The sequence below is a fragment of the Cynoglossus semilaevis genome, chromosome 2 (genome assembly GCF_000523025.1).
Source record: "Cynoglossus semilaevis isolate Cse_v1.0 chromosome 2, Cse_v1.0, whole genome shotgun sequence".
NCBI lineage: Eukaryota > Metazoa > Chordata > Actinopteri > Pleuronectiformes > Cynoglossidae > Cynoglossus > Cynoglossus semilaevis.
In genome coordinates, this window is record NC_024308.1 from 2,042,456 (window position 1) to 2,065,021 (window position 22,566).

The window sequence follows — 22,566 nt, forward strand, 5'->3', positions numbered from 1 at the left end:
TCCATTTTTAACGCTGTGCCTCTACATCACTTACTTCAATAGAACATTTCATTACTCAGGTCTGTATGTGTCAGTACAGGTTGTTGAAACCAGCTGCACACATCATTCATCAGTACATTTCTTTTTTTATTCATATTTCTACCACTATCATTTAGACTTCATTTACAGATGAAGTCCATGTTGAAGTAAAACAGGAGGAAAATGAGAAAATAAACATCAGGCCGTGTCTATAAAACCACCGCACCGCAGTCTGAGTGGATACCTTTACTCAGAGCGAAGCCAAATAAAAATCAAAAGCCTGAAATGTGAGTAGCTTAGACATTTCCAGACTTGTCTCTCAGCACCAGAACTCAGACGCAGCGTGGCAAAGTACATCAAACGTGCCGCTGCGGCCAGTGAATGTTATACCGACTCAGGAATGAACAGATTTAAACTGACTGGAAAACAGGGGCAGGTGTGTGCAAGGTGTTAAAACCTAAAGAATATCGCAGACCTTCGGCTACATAGATCTACCGTACATAGATCAAATGTATTTGATGGAGGCCATTATTATTTACTATCTAAATGTTAGAATTATCCAGTGTAAAAACACCACCGGCAGATCTGAATTAAATTCTGTTCTCACAAAATAAACAGTATTAAGATGTAAGTGCATTGACTTGCGGTTTGGAATCTTAGATGGATTAAAAAAAAAAAAAAAAGGATCATTATTACTGAGAGTGTTGGGCATATCCACTAACCACTTCCATCTTCTCCTCCTCCTTTTCTTTCTTTTCCTTCTCCTTCTTCTTGGCCTTGGCAGTGATGGAGAGAACAGCAGTGGAAACCTGTCATGCAGAGAAGAAGCAGAGATGTTTCCACCGTTTCAGACAAAACCCTAAACACTCAAGGCCTTTTGAAAACACTTCGGCATCAAATGTACAAAACTAGTCGACCACAGGATGCGCAATGCTGATTGATTACTTCAAAAGCATCGCGGGTTGTGAAGTGAGGCAAAGAGGAAAAATGTTCAAGGGCCAAAATAAAGTGAACAGGCAGGAAAATGACATTAGAGAAGACAGATAGATGTCTTACTTTTCCATCAGAGAAATTAATGCAAAAAAAAAAAAGAAAAACCTTCTCACCTTCTCCTTTTCCTTCTCTTTGGGAACCTCCAGTGCTGGTGGGTAGGCAAAGGTGGAGGGTTTACAGTTGGAGCGGTACTGCACCTTGGGCATCTGAGCAGAAGGACAGACAGATCACTTCATTGACATTGCGTTTAAATGCACTAACAATTAACAGTGATGAAATGTTCGACTTCAGTCTGGTGCCTACAGCAGACATCAGCAGTCAACATGAGGTGGAATTACAAACATTATTTCCAGGGAAGTGGATACACTCAAAGTGCAATAAAATGTAACATCTGTATCTGAGTAACACACTTAATCCTCTTTTCTGAAGCTCAAGGTCAAGGACAAGTTTAAAATGTTTTTACTGACAAAGTACACAATGGTATTTTAATAGTATTTTGTTTTATAACCTTCGAACTTGACTACTGCGTCTTGAAACGGTAGTTAAAATGTGTCATCGAATGCAGGTCAATTTGACATGCACAAGTTGTTCATAGATTTTGACTGTGTGTGGTAGTTGGCAGACATTTGTTCATTTTTCACTTCTCAGCAGCTACTCCAGCGAGAACAAAGGCGGTGCTGCAATGCTTTTGTTTCCAGCAGCTGCGTGTGTAAAAATGAAAAAGGAGTCCTATGTAGTGAGGCAAGCATAAAAGAAAATGTCCAGCTTCAGCAGCACCATGTGTCTTCTGTTTAAGTGTGGGACGTAAAATTACAACAGCTCACTGGAACTTTGTGATTTACAGCGGCCGCGTTCTGGCACGGAGAGCAATGCAGCACAACGGGTGAATCTTCTGTCGTAACTCATAATTCTGCTGCTTGGTAGAGGCTGAATGTCAGGAAAGGGACCGCTTTTGTAAAGGAGCAGGCGACAAGAATGTTCATCATTTTTTTAATGGCTTCAGTAAAGGTAAAACCTGCCTAACACACTTCAGGACACAAGTGAAGAGACTCTTTTGAACTCTCTACCCTTGAACTTCCCCAGAGACAAGCCTCCAGCACACACTCCCCGGAGTATTTATGTGTGGAGCTTTACACTAAACACATTCTCTGATACTGACTTAAGCAGCCAATGTGGAACACGAGATATGGCGCCATGTGCTGTGGATTTGAGTAACAATTAACATTTAGAGATTGAGATAACATCCAGTTGGTGCCAATAAAATGCCCACTATGTCTCAGTAATAATCAGTAATCCCTGGGTCCTACACTGAGGACAGTTGGTGACAGTTGTTACCAAGACATGAGGCAAAATATTTATATCGACAAAAATTACTTCTGCCTAAACCATAGCTGTCAATACTCAACAAGACCGTTTTTAAAAAACAAATTCAGAAGTAAGTGAAAATTCAGGAATCATTAAATCAAGAGAAATGGGAAGTGTAAGTATAGAGCTGTTCAGTGTTACCATGAACAAAGCATGAGAAGAGAACTACAGGTTCTGGCAAAATGGTTGAAGGCAATAGCTGAGACAGGGGAACATCCACTTTCTGATATCAATATTAACACAAAGAAACACCATCAACTCTGAGGGAAAATGACAGGACAGACTATGTAATAAAGTCAAGCTCTTTGTAACTTCTAGGGACATGAAACTGATTTGGACAGAGCTTGAAAAGCAAATCATAACCCATTGTAGCTAAACTGGAGATTCTTACAGATGTATAATGTTAGGAATGGATTCTTATGGTACCTTGAGGTCCTTGTTGAGTCCAATTATAGCAGTTGGTGTGAAGGCCAAGGATAGAAAGTGGGACAGGGGGAACCAGAACCAGAACTGGGTGAAGACCAGCAAGCCAACCACAGATGGCATGTGTGTGTGACCGGTCCTGGACTGCAGTGAGATGGTTACATTACGTCCACCTGGAAAACAAAAAGCAGAAAGTGAGAAAATAGTTGAAATAAAAAAAACCAGAAAGTGAGAAAATAGTTGAAATAAATAAAAAAAAAAATCCCAAATTTCACTGTGAGGAAGATATAACTTGTGTGTAGTAACATATGGGTTGTGACCACCGGTAAGATCACCATCCAAAAATGTTGATTGTTAAAACAGCTCATTTGGTGATGTGGCATTTATCACAGACTGAAACAATCACGGATAAATTCTTGTCAGATGTATTGTGTAAGAAAGGATTTGGAGGTCACTGAGGAAGCAGAGCAGGGGAGTCACCACCCTGCTCAGGTCATCTTTTGGCTTTAACCTGTCTGATCTGGTGATAACAGAGAAACCCTTAAATTACAGACACGTGTCCAGAAAAAATGCCAGATCGCTGATTTGCATTGTCTTCAATATCCTGGATTAAACAAATGATAAGAAAACATATTTTAATTAGGCCAAAAATAGTTGTAATGGAAAGTAATCAAAACAGATGCGTCAGTGGCGCTGAGTGTAGTAGACGACTTTTGCAGCTGCACTCGAGAGCGTGTTGTTTAGTCAATCCTGAAACTGTGTTTTCTTCACGCGGTTAAACTTAATTTTTGTTTAATTTATTTTCCCAGAAGTGTCTTTGATGAAGCACTAGAATTAGTAATGTTTGTTGCCTCCTGCAGCAGAATGCTATAAATCACTACACGACACATGAATTATTCTGAAATCATTTTGTCAGAATAGAAAATTATAGTAGTATATACTTCTATACTTTGCTAAAAATAAATAAATCCAATAATGCAAAATGCAGGCAACTCTACCCTGAAGACGCTATTGTTCGCTTTATATTCGTTATAAAAAAAGGTAGTAATTTGACAATAAGGTCATCTTAAAGACACTGCATAAGTTTTCATTACAAAATGGGACTAATCGGAATGACATCATAGTTTCCTGATATCGGGCTGATGATTATCGTGCACTTTATCTTACGTCACTTTAACAACAGTATTATAAAATAATTTTTTTTACAAAATAGTTAGTTATAAAAATTATTTGGGGAAATACCTGAAGTATCACAGTTTGAATAAACAACCTGATTATTAGTGACACATGATGGAAAACTGTGCTAAATGATCTAAACTGCTGGTTATGCCAACAAACTCAATTCAAAGCAATTATTTGAAAATTCTTTGTGTGTGTGTGTGTGTGTGTGTGTTCCCCTTTGGTTTCCTCTCACAGTCCAAAAACACGCAGGATTCCATCCATCTATTTTCATCCACTTATCCGTTAACGGGTTGCGGGGGCAGCAGTCTCCATGACCGCCACCCAAATCACACTGCACCGTACCAACACCCACTAAACCTTCCTGCAGGTGGTGAGTCCACTGCTAACCGGGATTCGATCTTGCCCAGGAGGTGAACCCTGGGATTCCACGCCAATGACAGAGACATTGCCTCTGGGCCAAAGCGCCACACATGTAGGATCAGTTCACCTTTAATTAACCATATGTATAAAAGGGGTGTGGGTGTTTTTTTTTTTCCCTGGAATGTTGCCCTGTGATGGACTGGAAAACTGTCCAGGGTTTTCCTCCCATTGTTTGCACTCAGGAAGTGGAGAAAAAGATTTACTGACCAAAGACGAATGATTAAACTACACAATGTTAGGATTATATATTTAACTGTAAGAGAGAAAAGAGGAAACACAAACAACAGACGGTGAGGAGTTTCATAAAAGAAATGGAGAAAAGTGGGTAGAAAATGTCCAGAAATGGAGAAAAGTGGGTAGAAAATGATCTTGCTAAACTTTTCTTTACCAAGAAAGACCATGGATATCTAGGAGCAGTCGTTAGCAGCTAAAAATGAAATCAGCTACAACGGCGCTGGCTTTAATGAGCTGCCATTGTCTTGCTTTGTGCACGCTAATTTCTGTGGTCACGGTAATGATTTATTAATGATACTTGACCTTAACAAGTGAAGCCAATGCTACAACCATCCAACTCCCACACACTGAACAGTGGCCAACATGACTCATGAGATCTGCAGGACTACAATTGAGCTTTTAAGTCTCCTAAGAAAACACAAGACGAGGTCAAGAGCACTTGATGAGCCCAGTTCCCTTCGGCCTCTGTGGATGCCAGCTCTTATTCTAGTGGGCTAATTTTCATTCTGCAGAGATGGAGAGCAGGGCAAAGCACTTTGTTTCATTGGAGGTGTAATTGTAACGACGGCCTCATTGTTGTATTGGTTTGAAAAGATGAAGCTATTTGGTATTTATATAATCAGTAGAGAGTCATTTTGGCTAGTTAAGGATCATTGACTTTACATATTAGTTAAAATGTCTGCAAACCAGAGTTTGAGTGTGAGCTGTTGGGACAGAACGATGGATGCACGATGTGAGAGGGTTAACAAGGAGTCTGACGTTTCCTTCATAATGAGCAGCAGAGATCATGAAACTACACTCTAATTGCTTCCGCCCATCAAATTAAATACAATTACCAGCACAGCACACTGGCCCACACCCCCTGCAAGACCCAGACCCATAGTAAAACCTCCAAACTGTGTGAGCCTGAACATGAAAGACATTCAAAGACGAATGTCGTGTTTTTATGTTTGCTGGACTGAGACATGTTCATAGAGAAGAAGAAATGAAGAAGAAAAAAAAACTACATTTTTTGTTTGTTTTTATCAAAAGTTGATGAACTGCACAGACCTGGAGTGTGGGGCCATTTTACAAATTAGAAAGAGGTTTGGTTCAAGAAGATGAAAAACAATCCACAACTCACTGAGTTGTTACTTTCCCAGGTGTTAGAGTTGCGACACCTGATAGTGTTTTTTAAACGGCGCTGGTTTTCGTCTCGGCACAGAAGGTCTATAGACGGTGAAAGTGAGTTTCAGCTCCTGCCCACGCTGAACGTTTGTGTATATACCGTACATGTAAAGAGTAAAACGGGTTGGTTCTCAATTTCTGGAGTGTATAGCCTTGTGCCTTAGCCATGTGATGATGTACAGCTCACTTGGACCCCCCACACACACACACAGACAGACACACATTGCATGCCTGTGTCCACAAACAGCTGCGCAGACACACAAACACATTGACAATCAGACAAACAGTAATCACCCCAGGGAGAGCACCAAACCATGTGGGCTGAGAGGTGAGCAAAGCTGAGGCTGGACTATCAGTCCCTAATGCACCTTAGCATGATCTGTTCCAGAGAGGCAGTACCCGGGGTGGTCAACCAATTTAGGCTAATCTGTGTTTGCTTGAGCATGACTCAACACTCATAAGCACAGGCCTAAACAAGTATTCAGCAACTATCGTTGTTTACAGTGCAATTAAGAAATATGGTTGTCGTTCCCCCGTAAGGAGCCTCCTTACGGGAGGGGTGAGGGGTATAGAGACGGGGGAACGACGACCATATTTCGTGAGGGGTGAGGGGTAGAGAGGGGTGTACAGGAGCAGGTAGAGAGAATAGCAGTTCTGTCCAACTTACCTGCATCGAGGATTCCCTGAGCCAGGATGGCACCGAACTTGGCCATGACGTCATCGTGCTTGTCGTTGATGACTTTTGAATATAGCTGTCGGAACTGGTTGACCTATAACAACACATTGAAAAGACAATGGGTGTTTAGTCACAACTGATCAATACACTGAAAAAATACCTCTTATAAATATGAATATTTTTTTTAAGAAACAAGTAATTGGAATTCATTATTACAATTACAGAAAACATCTTGAGAACTGTTTATCCTTGTTGTTGCTAGTTATTCATACAAATTAAGACATTCAAACTTGACATGCAATACCACTGTGGACAACTGTAAAACAGGTGGAAATGGTGAAGCTTTGAAATAAACAATCATGTGTATGATGTTCCACAGTCTGTCTCTGAAACGCTCTTGCACAATTCTGCATACCTCCTGGAGCTTTGAGGCCTGCTGCTGAGCACGCAAGAGTCTTTGAGAAGAATAATCAAAAAAAAAAAAAAACCTAGAGGAAAGGAATGGGTCTGGTATATCTTAAGTGCGTGTGACAAGGCAGAGATGTTCTGTGTGTGAGTCCAGCAAATGTGCCTGTGTGGTCACTATTTGGCCACCACACAGCTCTGAAGTACTGAGTGCATTCTTCTAATAGTTTTCTGCCGAGAGTCAAACATTTAAATCCGTCTTGGAGCTGACTGGATTAAATTAAATGCTGACTATGCATTTATTTAAGTAAAAAATACAAAGACAAATGAAACAAAAATTTCAAAATTACGACTAAAAGTAGCAGAATAATAATATTTCACACACACCTTGGGACATGTGACTTCACTCTGCTGAATCATGATGAGGGCGGAAGCAATCAGGGCGCCCTGTCTCACATAATTCACTGGGTCGTTGGTCATCGGCTCCAGCAGGTTGATGGCCTCCTGTGGAAATAAAAACATAAGAGTAGTAGTTAGAGTAAATTTACATAGCTGGCAAAATTTGGACATAGTGTTTGAAACCTTTATTGCAAACCTAATACAAAATCCTAATAACCTCCTAATTAGCGAGCCTTGTTGGTGTTTGTTTTGTGTCTATATTTAAGAAAGACAGAATTACTGCACATGTTCAATCTGACTGACACTGTGATGTCATCCGTCTGTGCTTTCCATATTTTGTCATCCTCACAAAAGCCACACCAGTGCAACAGTGGCATTTATGCTGGGGTAAATGGAGGAAAAGGATTATCAACAGAGTCGACCAGACCATACAAATTAATGACATTAGTTTCAGCCCTATCTGATTGCCTGTGACAACCATAACAACAGCTATGACAGGACCTTGTCTTGTTCAGTTTGCTGCCGTGATGGCTGTGAATGAACAAGCCAGTGAAGACCACCTACTCTTTCGCTGGAGCTGCCGCTGCCTTCCTCATTCTTGCAGAACAGTAATGGCTGTAACTAACACCAGCAGAATTTAGAGGAGGCGTCAGCTCCAGCGAGGAAAGAGAAACAAACCGAGATGATGATAGTGGAGGTAAAATAAACCAGGCTTCATCAGTGCTCTTGGCTGAGTTGAAATAAGGAGAGCTGCACACTGGGGTGATTAGCTGGAGTGTAAAAGCCAACACCATCAGCCGTGTCCAGTTGCTGTAAGGTTGTTGGAGGTTTAATTAAGTGCATTTACTGTCAGGCTCAATTTGAAAAATATAAAGTAGGTTATTAACTACACACAGTTTTCAAATGTCCTCCACAGACTGTGTGTGTTAAGGTTTAAAGTTTAGATGTTTTTAAAGTTTTTGGATCCTCGTTGAAAAATGTCAGTGCAAAATGCATTGTTAGTGAGAGAAAATGATGCCATATAAAACAAAACAACTACACTAAAGCCCTGAGCAGCTTAGCAATACATTGTTTTTAATTGACATGAGAACTCCAAAAAGCTGAGATATCTTGTTTAAATCAGATCAATGTGTTTGAGTGATGAGCTAAAAGGAGTCTTGCTTCGTCTAGCTAGGCAACCATTTTGCCACATCATCACTGCATACACTGCTGTTCTTATGTGCTTAATGTATTCGTCTGGAAAAGGCGAGCAGTGGAAGTCTGGAGCAGTTCAGCTCTGTGCCATTGTCTAGTCTGATCTCAAAAAAAAAAAAAAAAAAAAGAACATTCACTCTGGTGCTCCAAGGCTCAGAGAGCAAAGCCCTAATGAGCTGTGATGACTCTCCTGTCACCTGAGAATGATCGTATCGTAGAGCAACATAACTGAGGAACTGGCAGTTCTCAGAATGTCTGTCAGCTTCAGCTCTGCTCGTGGAACAGGCTTCCATTCCCCAGTGGCAGCTTGGACTATTTTATCAACCAACACTTCAACACAAGCTCCTAATTTCTGGCCAAGCATCAACAGGAAACTCATTGTTTGGTTTACTTTGCAGTTACAAAATAATTAAGATGAAAGCTTCAGTACCGAGGCAGCTCAGATCGCACTGCAGCCAGGACTGAAATGACTTTTGACCACCGTGGATTGGCTTCAAATGGGTTTAGGATGAAGTTTTCAAACAACTTGTTTTTGGAGCTACAGTCTAACAAAGATTTACATAAAATGTTGTTGCAATAGTTGCTTAGAAGGCATAATTAAATTCAACAACTCTTCTCAGGTTACCTCTGCAGCAATGTGAGTCTACTAATAATGGAAATGAGGCTCATTCTGTTGAAAAAGGTTATTTTCGATTGATTCAAACATTAGTAAACCTAGTCGGCAAGTTTTATCAAATGCTCGACATACCATATACTGCATATGTTTAGTTTCTATATATTGTGACAGTTTCAACTCTCTACCAGATGTATTCTTTCAGTTCTACTTCAGCTGGCACCTTCTCAACCAGGGCAGTTCTCAGCAGGTGACCAGTTAGGCTGCATTCACAACAACAAACCCCAAATGTTTTTAGTATTCGTTCGGAGTAGGCCAGCCTGTTGACGAGGAGGTTGAACCTACCTTGTTGCCTGTTCCAGCACAGCAGATGCCAAGGGCCATGGCAGCCCCACAGCGAACATGAGGGTTATAGCTCTCTGACAGCAGCGACACCACACTGGGACACTGCTCTGGGGTTCTGATAAAGGGATGGAAAGACACATTAAAGGTATGGAGACAATAAAAGATGCCAGCAAGGTGGTCTACCTGAACCAAAAATATTTGTTGTCTGTTAAATTCCTCCTACTTATTTTTTGTCCTACGAAATAGAATTTAGAGAGCATGTGTTTGTAGCCAACATTTGAACCTCCAAATATGACCAGGTTACGTTATTAGGGTGGGACATCAATGTACGTCAATCATTTTTTGTTAAGCCAACTTCAAGTTTTATAAATGTTACTTTAAAAAGACAATATCGAGAGCATCACACAACAGCATAGAAAATGACCACGGTCTCTGTTTGAGGTTGTGATAAAGGCCCAACTGAGTTTATCACAGTATGAAGAACGACTGCTGGAACAAACCTAGGCGCTTTAACTAAGGATAGGTTCTATAAAGGGTTTAGGTCAAAAAATGTTAAAATCGACAAACAAAAAGCCAAAGCAATCAGCCTTTCGATAGGACGGCTGAAAATAATACAGCAGTGTCATTTACATTTTTTCCCCCTCACAGATGTATTTGCTCGGAAATCACAGGGTAGAAAGGAAGCGATTAGTTTTTATACCAAGAATGTTGTTTGACATTTTACTTGTGAAAGGTGGTACTGATAACACAGCACTAGCTAGACCTCACACTAACTCAGAGATTACTCAGTGCCACAAGATATTAATTTGCCTTACGTGGTATGCTGGAGTAAACAAGTGTTTATACAAGCGATTAATACGAATAAAAATTACAAAAGTGCGGCCAAAGTGTGCACCTATGATTTCCTAACACTGTCTGAAGTCAAACGCATCCAATGAAAGTTGTTTATGGAGTGGGTAGACGGGCTAAGATATTTGGTGGGAGGAATATTACTGGCTAATAAGACTCCTTTGTCATTTTCTGATTACTGTAAAAACTATGGGTTATTCATAGCCCCCCCAATGCTTTAAATTACTTTGCAGAAAACACATTTACCATAGTGAAGCAGAGAGAACTGAAGGAAACAAGTTTGAATTTAAACATATTAAAAAGAAATTGGGAATGAGGACAAAATGGCAAAGCAGTTGTGAACATGTACCCCCTCCACACTAAGAGTTTTTCTTCCAATACACCAGTACCATACCCCCTACCAGCACCCACTTTAAAAAGAAGAGAGACCAGAAAGTGACAAATATAAACAGTGGGGCGGCTGCATTGTAGGAAATTACCTCCCAGAACCACTGGCATGTCTCCAGCACAAAGACATTCATCTGTTTTCTACAGAGTCTGACTCACAGATACGACAGAGGAGGGAGGAGAATAAGAGGGAGAGAGGTAGAGAGAGCAAAAAAGAAAAGAGGCAGAGTGTGAGTAAATCGGTGAAGAAGCAGCAGAGACCGGGGGGAAAAAAGAAAGGCAGACGACTAGCACCGTCTGAAAGTTTTAAACCTGTGATCACGGTAGGTGATGCACAGCAAATCTGGGGGTTCCACCAGCTTGTGGAAGCCAAACAAATTCCAAACCATGGACTGCTTCAGGGAGAGACAGATTTAGGCTGTGCTGCAGAGGGAGGGTATTCTGTGCCACGTTTTTATTTGATGAGGACGGAAATGTCATGCTAAAAAAAGAATGTTCAAAAGGCTTTGGAGCGAAGTGAAAGAAATGGACCAGGTGTTGGATTAACCTATTCATCGGCTCTGAAGGCTGCTTTATGTTTCAAGATCTGAAACATCAAGAAGAAAGGAATTTTAGCTGCAAGTGCAGGTAAGACACCTGAAATTTTGTTGTTTCACTGTGGGGAGATGTTGAAAATGATTTCCACAATGTTTTATTGTCCTATTATAGACCTTTAAATTTCAAGGTTTAAACCTTTTGACTTATCATTAACAGGGAACACATGTGGAAAAAACGAGTAATCCTTTGCAAAACGCAGAATTAGGCACAAAAAAAAAAAGGAATCTTTTGGAATTTCTTTGCTTAAAAGGAAAAGAAAAAGCATTATTCACCAATTTTGAAGCCCATTTTATCTCACCTAAATAACACAACTAAATTGGATGGAAACAACAAGGTATCGCTGCTGTATTAACAAACCCATATGTTTTTAGAGCAGGCACTTGATAAAAATCAAGGACATCTGGTAACATTTCCCTGTGGAAATAATAATTGTGCTGGGATTACTGATTACTTTGGAGTTTAATGAGTTTGGATCCTTAACTGATCACTGATAACTACTATTTTTTTTTTTTTTAATTTCAATACAAGACAAGAAATGACACGCCCTGTGTACCAATCCAAAGGTGTCCAACACTCCCCTTTCTGCCTTTGGCTGTAGGACCTAGTGACCATGCTGACCGAGTGTCCAACACCAGAAAGATCAGAGCTCCGTCACACGCTCAGGCCAGCTGTAACCTGTGCAGCATCATGGCTCAGGCTGTCACAGATCCTCTCACTACCAACAGTTCATGGTCAAGAGAAGAATCTGGGATTCAGCTAAAATGGGCAGCTGTGCTCATTGTTATGGTCATCATCCCCACTATCGGTGGCAACATCTTGGTCATTCTCGCCGTGTCCCTCGAGAGAAAGCTGCAGAACGCCACCAACTATTTCCTGATGTCACTTGCTGTTGCCGATCTGCTGGTGGGACTCCTGGTGATGCCCATTGCCTTTGTTACTGTTCTCTACAGTAAGTTCACTAGGGGTTTCAATTTGACTTGTTATACTGCAGTAGCTAAGACCAATACAAAAGTAAAAACATTCCTTCTCTGTGTTTTATTTGAGTAGGAGTGAATAGAACCTTTTGGCGATTTTAATATCCACTTAAATTTTTATTTTTTTTAATTATTAAATTTAAACAAACACCTAGTTTCCCCCACATCTTTTCATGAAGAACAAAGCCTGGTAGGCAATTTACTGGCAGCAGTAGAGGATGAAAATAATTTGTCAGCAGCACTAGATACAATCTCTGCCATGTCTAAACAAATTACTTCTGACAAAATAAAAGGGATGCTGGGCAATAAACATTTTACTTCCTCTAGGAGATACCCAACAGGGACGCAAATTACTGTGGGACAGTGACAAATTGAAAAAAAAAAAAAATTGGGTTCCTGTTAATTTACTTTAATCTGCCGAGGTGACTTTTGAGGTCTACGCTTAAATGTTAGTAGAGGCCTGCACTGGATTTCTTTAAACAAACAAGAAAAGTGAAGAATAAAAACTTTCTTTAATTAAAACAACAAAAGGAAGTCTATACTGTCATTGGCTAGCATGCTAACGTTACAGGACACGGTCTCCTTAAGGCCAACAAGACCCTCAAAGGAGGTGGAGTTCATCTACAATAACGTATGCCCTACTGGAAACGTTACATGAACTGTACTTTATATCTTCACAATACTGCATTCTAAGAAACTGTACAACTAATAACCTTACATCTTTTACTCCTTTTTAAAAATCAGTGTTTTAACGGCCTTAAGTTGAGCTTTCCTTGCTGATTATAGTCACTAAAGAATCCTTTATCAAAATTGTAAATGGAGATTTCCTCTATGTCTGGAATGCAATGTGGCACAAAGAAAGAAGAGGGCATAAAAATAAAATTATGTTGAGAAATATTTCCAACTTAAGACTTAACTGAAGTTAATGGCCGACGGGAAAAAGGCCAGAATAATAACTTGCCAGTTTTATGTCTGGAACAAAAAATAAACACTGCCGTTGAACAGAGTCTCTAGCACATTTACATAAAGAGCTTTTAGCTCCATAAACAGTCAGTGAAGCCTCTTTTTTTTCCCACTGAATTCATTCCTAAACGATATAAACAAACACTAGTGTTCTTTTACATAAATGCTGCTTCTGATCTCTGTCATTATGGGTCATCTCTCAAAGCACACGATATTGATTTTGAGGTGTTACGTAGCTGGGCGTTCAGCGTTTGATTTTTAAGATGACAAAACCACAGGTAACAGATTAAATTCTTTCTGAATTGACCTTTAAATCTTTTTTTCCCAGACTCTGGCTGGCCTCTTCCAGAGTTCCTCTGCCCCATTTGGCTTTTCCTTGATGTGCTGTTTTCTACTGCGTCCATCATGCACCTATGCGCCATTTCACTTGATCGCTACGTTGCCATTAAGAAGCCAATCCAGCACAGCCAATATAAATCAAGGGCCAAAGCGATGTTGAAGATTGCACTGGTGTGGCTCATATCCATTTGTAAGCATATCATTACAGATTTTCTCATATGATCTTACTTTTAATTATTTTTCAGGGATAGTTTAAAACACGGTGTGAACATATGTGGTTATTATTTTTCAGGGATAGTTTAAAACACTGTGTGAACAAATGAATGGGGTTAAGTAAAGCAATGTCTAATTTTATATTCATGGGCAACAAAACCTTGTCCTACGGCCAATACAGTTCATGCTTCCAAACCAAGCAGAACTGTGTTCATGTCCAAGACATAAGGCCAAAATGATTATGAAAATTAATTTGGCTCTTAAGGATTTTGAATTCTTTAGCAATATTTTAACACAATACCTAGATAGATTTTAAAGGTTATTCTTATGCACACAAAACAACTGCAAATGTCCAGATTTCCACTAATAGCTACAATTGTTGTGACCAAGGAGCTACATTTTTTTTCCCTCATCTGACCAAATGATGGGAATCCAGTCCGCACCATTTTCTACTGATAGTTCATAACATTCTTCAACCATTTTTTTGACTAATCCTTTTGTTTTTAAATTGCAGGTATTGCCATTCCTATTCCAATAAAGGGGCTAAAGAACTACCCGCTACCAAACAACATCACCTTCAACAGTAACCACACCTGCCTGCTGAAAACAGACACCTTCAGGGAGTTTATCATGTTTGGCTCCTTGTCAGCATTCTTCATTCCTTTGACCATCATGATGGTGATCTACCTGCTTACGGTCCAGGTTCTGCGCAAAAAGGTTTATTTGCTAAAGTCAAGGGCGTCTCAGCGTTTCAGCCAACCGACCATATCCACCATTTTTCAGAACGAACAGGTTGCGACCTCGCCGCAAACAGAAGAATTCAATACTGCAGAGAGACGACTTTCTAGGACACACGAGAAATCCAATACAATCACAACAAACTCTCCAACAGGAGAGGAAAATAGCTTTCGCCGAATGTCATCAATGGGAAAAAAGTCAATGCAGACTCTGAGCAATGAGCAGCGGGCCTCAAAAGTGCTGGGGATTGTCTTTCTTCTGTTTGTGGTCATGTGGTGTCCTTTCTTCATCACTAACATCACCTCTGTTCTATGCACCACCTGTGATGCAGACGTCATCGGCCGCCTAATGGAGATTTTTGTCTGGGTGGGTTATGTGTCGTCAGGTGTCAACCCTCTGGTCTATACTCTGTTCAACAAAACCTTTAGGGAGGCATTTACACGTTATATAACTTGCAATTACAAAACCTACTCAAGTCAGGGTGCAGGAAGGCTGCCCAGGACATCGAACACAGAATGGACCTTTGCAAGGATTTCATTCAGGTCTTCCATGGCAAAAAACTCGAAGCTATTTATGAAAAAGGGAGTAAAAAACGGCAACGGAGTAGTGGGCTACCAGAGTCCACTCAGAGAACCTCAAGCCAACGTGCAGCCACCTCATGGTGTTGTGTTGGATGCAGCACTTCTGACTGACACTGAGGTTGTTAAGTTCCGGGAGCATGTGACCTGTGTATAAAACTGAAACTATAAAAAGCATCGGAAAGTTGCACTCAATGCAGGAGCAAGTACTGTAGACAATTGCTGAGCCTGAGAGGCTACTGTGTATGTCATCAAATCATGGGCACAGATTTCACTGTACTCAGCACAGCAACACAGTTAAGCCGCTGATGGTTGTCTACGTACAGGCACAACTGTTCAGCATGTGAAGACATTGATAATGAGTTCTTATTCGAGATCTCGAAAAAAAGAAGCAAAAAAAAAAAAGGCAATGTGCTAACGGGCAAAATTGTGAGGGCACAAGACAAGAATTCCTGCAGGAATGACATTAAAACTGGGAAGCTCTTATAAACAGTTTACAACAAATCACTATGGTCATTCTTTGACTTGGACTGTATAAATATGCTGTACACCATAGCAGTGCTCGTGCTTATATTCAAAGACAACCACAACTGTTACTTTCAAACATCTTTACATGACATATAGTGTTTTTGCAGGACTCTGGGAAGTGATCATTTGTGTAGTTATAGCTTTATGTTTTGGCATTTCAACAAGTTTCCAAATAAAAGACAGTATTTTAAATAAAGTCATTCCGTCTCTCCGAACATAAGGGAAACTATGCAGAGGTCTCCCACTGTTAGTGGTTGAGTGAAATGCTTTTTTAGCCCCCTGTCCATCCACTGTTTGCATGGTTTATTGGTCTGGGGTGTTGATAGACCACGGAAATATGAAAGATCTTGCAAATTTTCATATAAGAAAAACAAAGTAAGGTGACAAGACCAAAATATATATATTTATATACAGTATATAAATGAAACCTAAGTATGATTCTTTTAACAGCCAAAATACCAAAGAGAAAACAATCGAATCTACACATTACCAAGTGAGAGAAATAGAATCAGAACACTGTGCTTTTTAAAAAAAAGCACAGTGGACAATGGCTGCTCCAGACGTCGATCTATAAATCATTTTTAAATCAGCCAAGCGTAATAAAGTGACTAAAAATAAAAAGAGTGCGTAGCATATGTTCGGTGACTAAAAATAAAAAGAGTGCGTAGCGTGCCTCTAATACAGAACATATTTTATGACCAAATCACAGCAAAGATGATAGAGTTTTGGGTTTTGTTCAGTAGTTTAAATATAATATTTTGAATAGTCTAAACGAAATTTAAAAGAAATATTACATATTTTTAAATATCAAAACCAGACTACAAACTAGACTGGCTGGTTCTGTGACTACATTGTTTAATAATTGTATTGCCTTGAAATGAGATCATCAGATAGACCAGATCAGATAGTCAAAATCTAATCAGACCAACTTCTTACATATAATAAAATTAAAAAGTAATTTCATCCCTGTAAGATAGTAGGAACCATTACACAGAAAAATGACTTGGTTTTTTTTACTTTACGACAGATTTTGTGTTGGTTCACTGTTGCATCAGGAAGATAAAATGTCATAAAAGCTTATTAGTTTGATTCCTACCTGAATAAGATGAAGCCAATAGACTCGACAGCAGCTCTCCTCACGTCATCGTTTACGTCACTCACCTTAATTTAGAAAGAGTAATTAGCAAAGCGGATATGCAGACTCATTACGTTCTACAATTAACAGGAATGGATCAACACGTAGCAACTGCTTGGATTTTAATGACACGCGTTCAGCTATTAGACCCTCTGAAAGTTATATATATGGCACCATCTAGAGGACAAAATATAAAACAGTTCCTCTCGTCACTAGTATTTTGCATATGGATTTTTCTAGTGTTCGAACAATTAACATTTAATTAAATAAATAAATTCTAATAAAACTACAATAACATACATTTGTATTTAGGTGAATGTAAATCATTTTATGTCACGTTAAACAAAACATCATTTAAAATGAATGTACAGCACAGAGCTCTGACTGCATGAATGACTACCCTGTCTCAATTTAAATCACCATTTTGAGAAATATATAGCAGGAAACACTTACAGCGACGTGTAGCAGGCGTCGAATGGCCTTGTTGTTCCCGGATCCACAGTATGCCATTCCAACAGTGTACATTCCAGAGCGCCGAAGGATGGGGTCCTGTCATAAAAGGTAAAAGGAAACAGAGCTCTGAGACTGTGTCTGGATGCATTATAGTGATCAATACAGTGTTAGTCACTTCCCACAAGCAGCTCATTTAGAGGTGATTCTGGCACACACCACAGAGCAATACATTTCAATATGACAGAAATGCACAAACAAGACTCAAGACACCAGCTATTGCTGCTGCAAGCGTCAGGGATTGATAATGTGTCAGGCATTACATATAAATACTATGCATTTATACTTATGACCTTTGCTTAAAATAACTGCTTCTTATTGGGGTTTTTTTTTGTCAGAAGAAAATGTTATTACCAAAATGTACTGCAATCTCACCTTGTCTCTGCACAGGCTTTCAATGAGGGTGTCAGCCTCCTCCATACGGCCGTACATTACAAGAGCAATTCCCACTGCCAGTCCACGCAGGATCTTTTCGTGCTGCGTTTCCTGAGCATAGCCAACCATGTCTTCTATGGCCTGAGCTGATTTGGAGCCAAGCATAACTAGACCCAGAGCCAGACCTGCAGCTTCACCTGGATATGATGCATGAAAATGTCAGTACGGGTCACTTTGAGATTGGTACAAATGTTTAAAACAGTGTTTGTATGTAATATAAATTACATAAAAAGGCAGCATGTACTAGAAATACTTCAAAATATACTGTAACTTATTGTTAGATGTGTATTTATTTAAATAAATAAATGATTAAATAAACTTAAATAACTATATTTTGTGTAAGTGACATTTATTTTTATTTTTATTTAGCAAAACAAACAAAAATAAAAAATAAATTTGACAGCCTGCAATTTTCTGTTGACATTTAGAGACGGCTCTCCGTACCAGTAACAGCATCATCCTGGTACAAATTGGACTTGAGAAGGTCATAAACGTCTTGTCTGGCTGTACCCAGCGCAGCCAAACCGAGGCCAAGGGCGCCACCATGACGGACAATCTGTGCAACACAGGAAAAACACACTTTACCACAAAGACAAATTTGAAATGTTTGTATTTTGAAAATCTTTTTTAATAGATCACTGTTGTATAAAAGGCACATTAAATAAATGTCAGTAATCATTTCTAAAGATTTTTTTAAAAAAAGGCCACGTAGGCATTAAAAAAAATTAAAGAAAAAAAAAAAAGGCCACGTGGGCATTAAAAAAAATTAAATGAACTTACATCATTGCTGGCATTCTTGAGCTGACCGAGAAGGTAGTCAATAATGTCACCACCATGATTGGCGTGAATAAGGCCCAGAGCGTACAGACCCCCTCCTTCCTGATAGGCTGAGCCAGGAGAGGTGTCTTTGGGCAAATAGGTGGCCATTAACTGCAGTGCCTCCTTCTCATGACCCTGGAAACAGAGTTATGTCAATTAAAATGAACTGTATAATTATTTTGTTATTACCCAAGAGATATGGTTTACCTTGTGGATGACACCCAGACTGGCTGTAGCTGTGAATTTTGCCCAGTTGGTGGCTCTAGCAAGCCATTCTAGGTTTTCTCTACAAAGACACAATAAAATAAAAAAAAAATCTCAGATCTTCTGTTCAAATACACAAACTAAAAAAAAGGTTAGATTCTGAAACTTGGAGATGTTTACCTTAGAAACTGGTCACTTGTTGTTCCTGTGTGCATGAAGGAATTGGCTATGACTGTAGCTGTGTGGCACACTGAATTTCGAACTGCATCCTATATAGAAAATTGAATTCAATTAATAAAGCAAATATATATATATATATATACATATATATATATTTCTTAAGGCATTAACCTTTTAGCCAGTCTATTTTACCTTTGTGTTTTTGAGAATCATTAGATCTGTGTTGTTATTTCGGATCAGGAACTGCAGGTGCAACTCGATGGCCATCTCTCCACTGAGGATTTTGATCATCTTGGCATTCTGGTCTTTGGGCTCATCTTTCTGTATCAAGACAAAAAAGAAAAAGAAAAAATGTTTTCTCCATTTGGATAGAGAAAAAAAAAATTGAAGAACAATTCAATAGCGGATTTCATTTTACCGTTTCTGCTGACTTTCCAGCAGGTGAGCTGCCAGCTTTGTCATCTGTCTCCATTGCATCACTGTCAGATTAAAAAAACAAAACATTTTTGAGTGAAACATGACCTAACTACAATTGACCTTTTTTTTTTTTGCATTTTCTCCTGCAAACCTGTCTTTGTCAGGGGCAGGCACAGTTCCTGTATTTGTGGAGCCAGGGACTGCTGGAATGGGTGTTCCAACAGTGCGCAGGTTTTGGATGACAGAGGAGAGGAACTGCTGGCTGGCACTCTCATACAGATCAAAGCAGATCTGATAGGCCATCAGCAGGTTGTCCTCTTTCACTAGTTTCTCCAGGATGTCACTCACAGCCTGTGGGTCATCCAGGAATATCAGGCACTAGAGAGGATGTAGGATAGGAAATCAAAGGAAAAAAGGTTTTGAGCAACATACAATAAGATACAAATCAATACCTTCACCATTATGAGGCATGGATTTCAACTGTACTTTTCAACAAACTGACAATGCTTTAGGATTAAAAAAAAATAATCAAAGGCATACCTGGCAGACATTAATGAAATCCGGTTTTTCCAAATTCATGTAGAGCTTGACCAGCACGCGTAAAACTTCATTACGAAATTTCTTGTTCTGCATTAGGGACATGCACACCTTCAAACTGTAGGCAAGGAGCCCACTTAGATCACTCTGCAAGACAAAGATGAGAGCAACAATTACCACAGTGTCAATACAAAACGTAAAAACATAGTAAAGCCATGAATGGTCTATTAATTAATTACAATAAAAACATTGTGCAAGTAAATGTATTTACTGAATTTAAAAAATAGTTATTAACTCTTATTTTTGGGGGAAACTAATTATTAAGTTAATTAAACCGAGGATAAAACAGCTGCTCACTGATTCCAAGATGGTCTTTTCAAACATGTCAAGCCGCCTGGTCTCCAGGGCGATGCCAATTGCTTGCTTGTACTTGTGATCGTCAAGGCAACGCAAGAACATCTTGTTGACTATGCCCTCGAGGCGAGGGTCAATGCTTTTCTTCTCCTCGTCCTCTGGCAGCTCGGCCTTCTCAACCCGCAGCTTGGTGTAGTGATCAATGCATTTTGCTAGTAGACAGAGAAAACACAGAGGGTCTGTTTTAATCACCCTGGTAATTTAACATCATACAGTAGTATTCAGTAGTGTGTAAACAAAAGAGTCTTTAGCTAAAGGTGATTAATTTACATCAGGGGCATTTAGTTCTCAATAGTGATGTTTTAATACCACAGCTGGATCCAAACAGAAGACATACTACATAATGAAAAAATACCAAGGGTAAATGAGGTCAAATGCATTTGCTTGATCACTCACCAATGATGGTTTCCACATATTCAGAGTCGTCTGTGACATTAAAGAGATCACCAGCACCAAGTGCATAATTCAGGGACTCCTCAAAAGCTCCAAGGTGGTAGAAAACCTTTGAAGCAACCAGGGCAGCGAATTCTCTACTCCGAAACGCCTCATCCTCGTACAACACCTCACTATGATTAAAAAAAAGTTTACAACACACATTTGAAAAGGTATAACATTTGATTTACTATTAAATGTATGTGTATGGAATAGAAAATTTAACGCATTTATTTCTGGCAACAAAACACAAATTATTCTTACAATAGGTATGTTTATGTTTACTTTACTTACAATTGTAGTCATACTTACATTTTATCTACTGATCCAGAAATCTCAGCCCAAAAGTCATTCACTATTGAATTAAGTTTTTGAAGAGCAAACTCCTGGAAAGAAAACCAAAAGCAATGGCACGATTTACATATCAACTTGTGTTAAATCAGATCCTTTTCATGTTTACTTAACGGTATTATACAACTTTCAGCAAAGGCAAACTGCCCGCAAAAGTGTTGGTTATTTTAGAGTTTGTGCTCTCATATCTTACCTTGAGCTGAGGCTCCTCCTCATCAAGAAGCGAAATAATCCCAGCTGAAAACAAATACAAAGTAAGAGGATGTACTGAGAAAGGACACTATACACAAATGATGACAACGTAAAAATACATTCTAACATTTCGAGCCTATGTTAGCAATTCTTTCGACCTACGATTGCCACTGAAACATCAATCTCAAACACGTTTGTCAGTGTAAACACAACAGCAAACGGCTTTCTGTTATTGAAGAAAACTTCAAATTACTTGAAAATGAATCAGGTTTTCGGAAGCATATCTAGCATAGTTTGCGGTGTGAGGGACACACAAACTGATTACTGATGTCAAGGCCAGAGCCAATAATATAATATAATACCAGAATGTATTTATGCAATATGTATATTTTTTTAAAAAGGTGCGCGTTCTTAAACTTTTTTTGTACAAATCGAGGTCCAACACAGAATGATGTTCAAGAATGTTTGTTGAGCTTAACGATGACACTGCATGTGAAAGATGGTTCGTTGCATTTACCATCACAAAACTGTCGTCGTTAAGATGCTATCGTAAACAACTACATTTATGGAAATGAAATTTTGACAATCAATCCGCTTGTCCTTAAGAAAACATTCAAATATGTGTCAAATGTGTTGGGGTTTTTCCGAAGTATTAAATATGACATTTTGAAAACCCGAATCACCACAGTCATGTACCACACAGCAACAAAACTGCAACTCAGCATTAAAATAATACAATTTAGCAATTCAAACGGTTGTCGTCCAACAGAAACACCGTATGTAACTAATATAGAAAGCTGTGTTTATTTGAAAAAAATTAATTCTGGTGAAATAACACATTTCACCGGTAATCACTGATAGGCTGCTCCTGTCTTAGCTATGTGACTCAGCTATATCAATGGCAGAAGGCAACACCAACGGCTAACAGAGTAAAACACTTTTATTGTAAACATACCGGCAGACGTTAACATGGTTGAATCTTTGTTTCCTCCTCAGCCCCAAATTGTTGGTGCGGCAGGGAAGCCTCGTGCTCCTTAATGTAGAAAAGAGTAAGATAAAAGAGTTTTAGTTGTTGCCAGTCAGGCGCGGCTACTGCTAACTTCTTTTTGTCTCTCACTGAAGGACCTCTTTAGAAGGACCTCTGGTGAAGGTGCCCTCAATAGCGCCTGCCTAAAATACATTAAACACTCCTCTATAAAAACACGTTGACGTATTTCAAATATATTATAAAATATAGTAAAATATATAAATTACTTATGAATCAACTTTATTTAGATAGATATAGAGATATGTTATTTTAACTTAAATTTAGGTAAAACAGGTTTCACAAATCTTTAGGA

At 39.2% G+C, this 22,566-nt stretch overlaps 2 protein-coding genes across 3 annotated transcripts in view; one reads left to right on the forward strand and one right to left on the reverse strand.

Moving 5' to 3' along the window:
- Positions 1 to 22,367, reverse strand: part of psmd1 (proteasome 26S subunit, non-ATPase 1) — a 25,672-nt gene extending 3,305 nt beyond the window's left edge. Inside the window, exons 1-22 of the mRNA XM_008330831.2 lie at positions 22,182 to 22,367; positions 21,228 to 21,271; positions 20,996 to 21,069; positions 20,648 to 20,817; positions 20,195 to 20,403; positions 19,841 to 19,984; positions 19,452 to 19,678; positions 19,302 to 19,362; positions 19,076 to 19,204; positions 18,884 to 18,972; positions 18,707 to 18,785; positions 18,461 to 18,634; positions 18,125 to 18,236; positions 17,621 to 17,817; positions 17,189 to 17,284; positions 16,697 to 16,761; positions 9,435 to 9,549; positions 7,271 to 7,387; positions 6,470 to 6,572; positions 2,803 to 2,972; positions 1,125 to 1,217; positions 741 to 827 (exon numbers count right to left, since the gene is read on the reverse strand). Of these exons, the coding sequence (XP_008329053.1) occupies positions 741 to 827; positions 1,125 to 1,217; positions 2,803 to 2,972; positions 6,470 to 6,572; positions 7,271 to 7,387; positions 9,435 to 9,549; positions 16,697 to 16,761; positions 17,189 to 17,284; positions 17,621 to 17,817; positions 18,125 to 18,236; positions 18,461 to 18,634; positions 18,707 to 18,785; positions 18,884 to 18,972; positions 19,076 to 19,204; positions 19,302 to 19,362; positions 19,452 to 19,678; positions 19,841 to 19,984; positions 20,195 to 20,403; positions 20,648 to 20,817; positions 20,996 to 21,069; positions 21,228 to 21,271; positions 22,182 to 22,197 (2,571 nt within the window). The 5' untranslated portion in view covers positions 22,198 to 22,367. The remainder of the gene's footprint in view (positions 1 to 740; positions 828 to 1,124; positions 1,218 to 2,802; positions 2,973 to 6,469; positions 6,573 to 7,270; positions 7,388 to 9,434; positions 9,550 to 16,696; positions 16,762 to 17,188; positions 17,285 to 17,620; positions 17,818 to 18,124; positions 18,237 to 18,460; positions 18,635 to 18,706; positions 18,786 to 18,883; positions 18,973 to 19,075; positions 19,205 to 19,301; positions 19,363 to 19,451; positions 19,679 to 19,840; positions 19,985 to 20,194; positions 20,404 to 20,647; positions 20,818 to 20,995; positions 21,070 to 21,227; positions 21,272 to 22,181) is intronic.
- htr2b (5-hydroxytryptamine (serotonin) receptor 2B, G protein-coupled) lies at positions 9,556 to 15,477 on the forward strand. 2 transcript variants are annotated; one of them, XM_008330819.3, is made up of 4 exons: positions 9,556 to 11,297; positions 11,796 to 12,216; positions 13,533 to 13,733; positions 14,271 to 15,477. In XM_008330819.3, the coding sequence occupies exons 2-4, from the start codon at positions 11,955 to 11,957 to the stop codon at positions 15,227 to 15,229; spliced, it is 1,422 nt and encodes a 473-aa protein (XP_008329041.1). In that variant the 5' UTR covers positions 9,556 to 11,297; positions 11,796 to 11,954; the 3' UTR covers positions 15,230 to 15,477. The 2 variants fall into 2 exon arrangements, with proteins under 2 accessions (XP_008329041.1, XP_008329036.1); XM_008330814.3 differs by having other exon boundaries at positions 11,866 to 12,216.
- Positions 22,368 to 22,566: the final 199 nt, after the last annotated feature.

What these genes read in the sequence shown, in the direction of transcription:
- htr2b (XM_008330819.3), top strand. Translation starts at nt 11,955, where the DNA reads ATGGCTCAGGCTGTCACAGATCCTCTCACTACCAACAGTTCATGGTCA. An exon ending in CTTTGTTACTGTTCTCTACA is followed by an intron (nt 12,217 to 13,532) that starts GTAAGTTCACTA and finishes TTTTTTTCCCAG; the next exon opens with ACTCTGGCTGGCCTCTTCCA. An exon ending in GGTGTGGCTCATATCCATTT is followed by an intron (nt 13,734 to 14,270) that starts GTAAGCATATCA and finishes TTTAAATTGCAG; the next exon opens with GTATTGCCATTCCTATTCCA.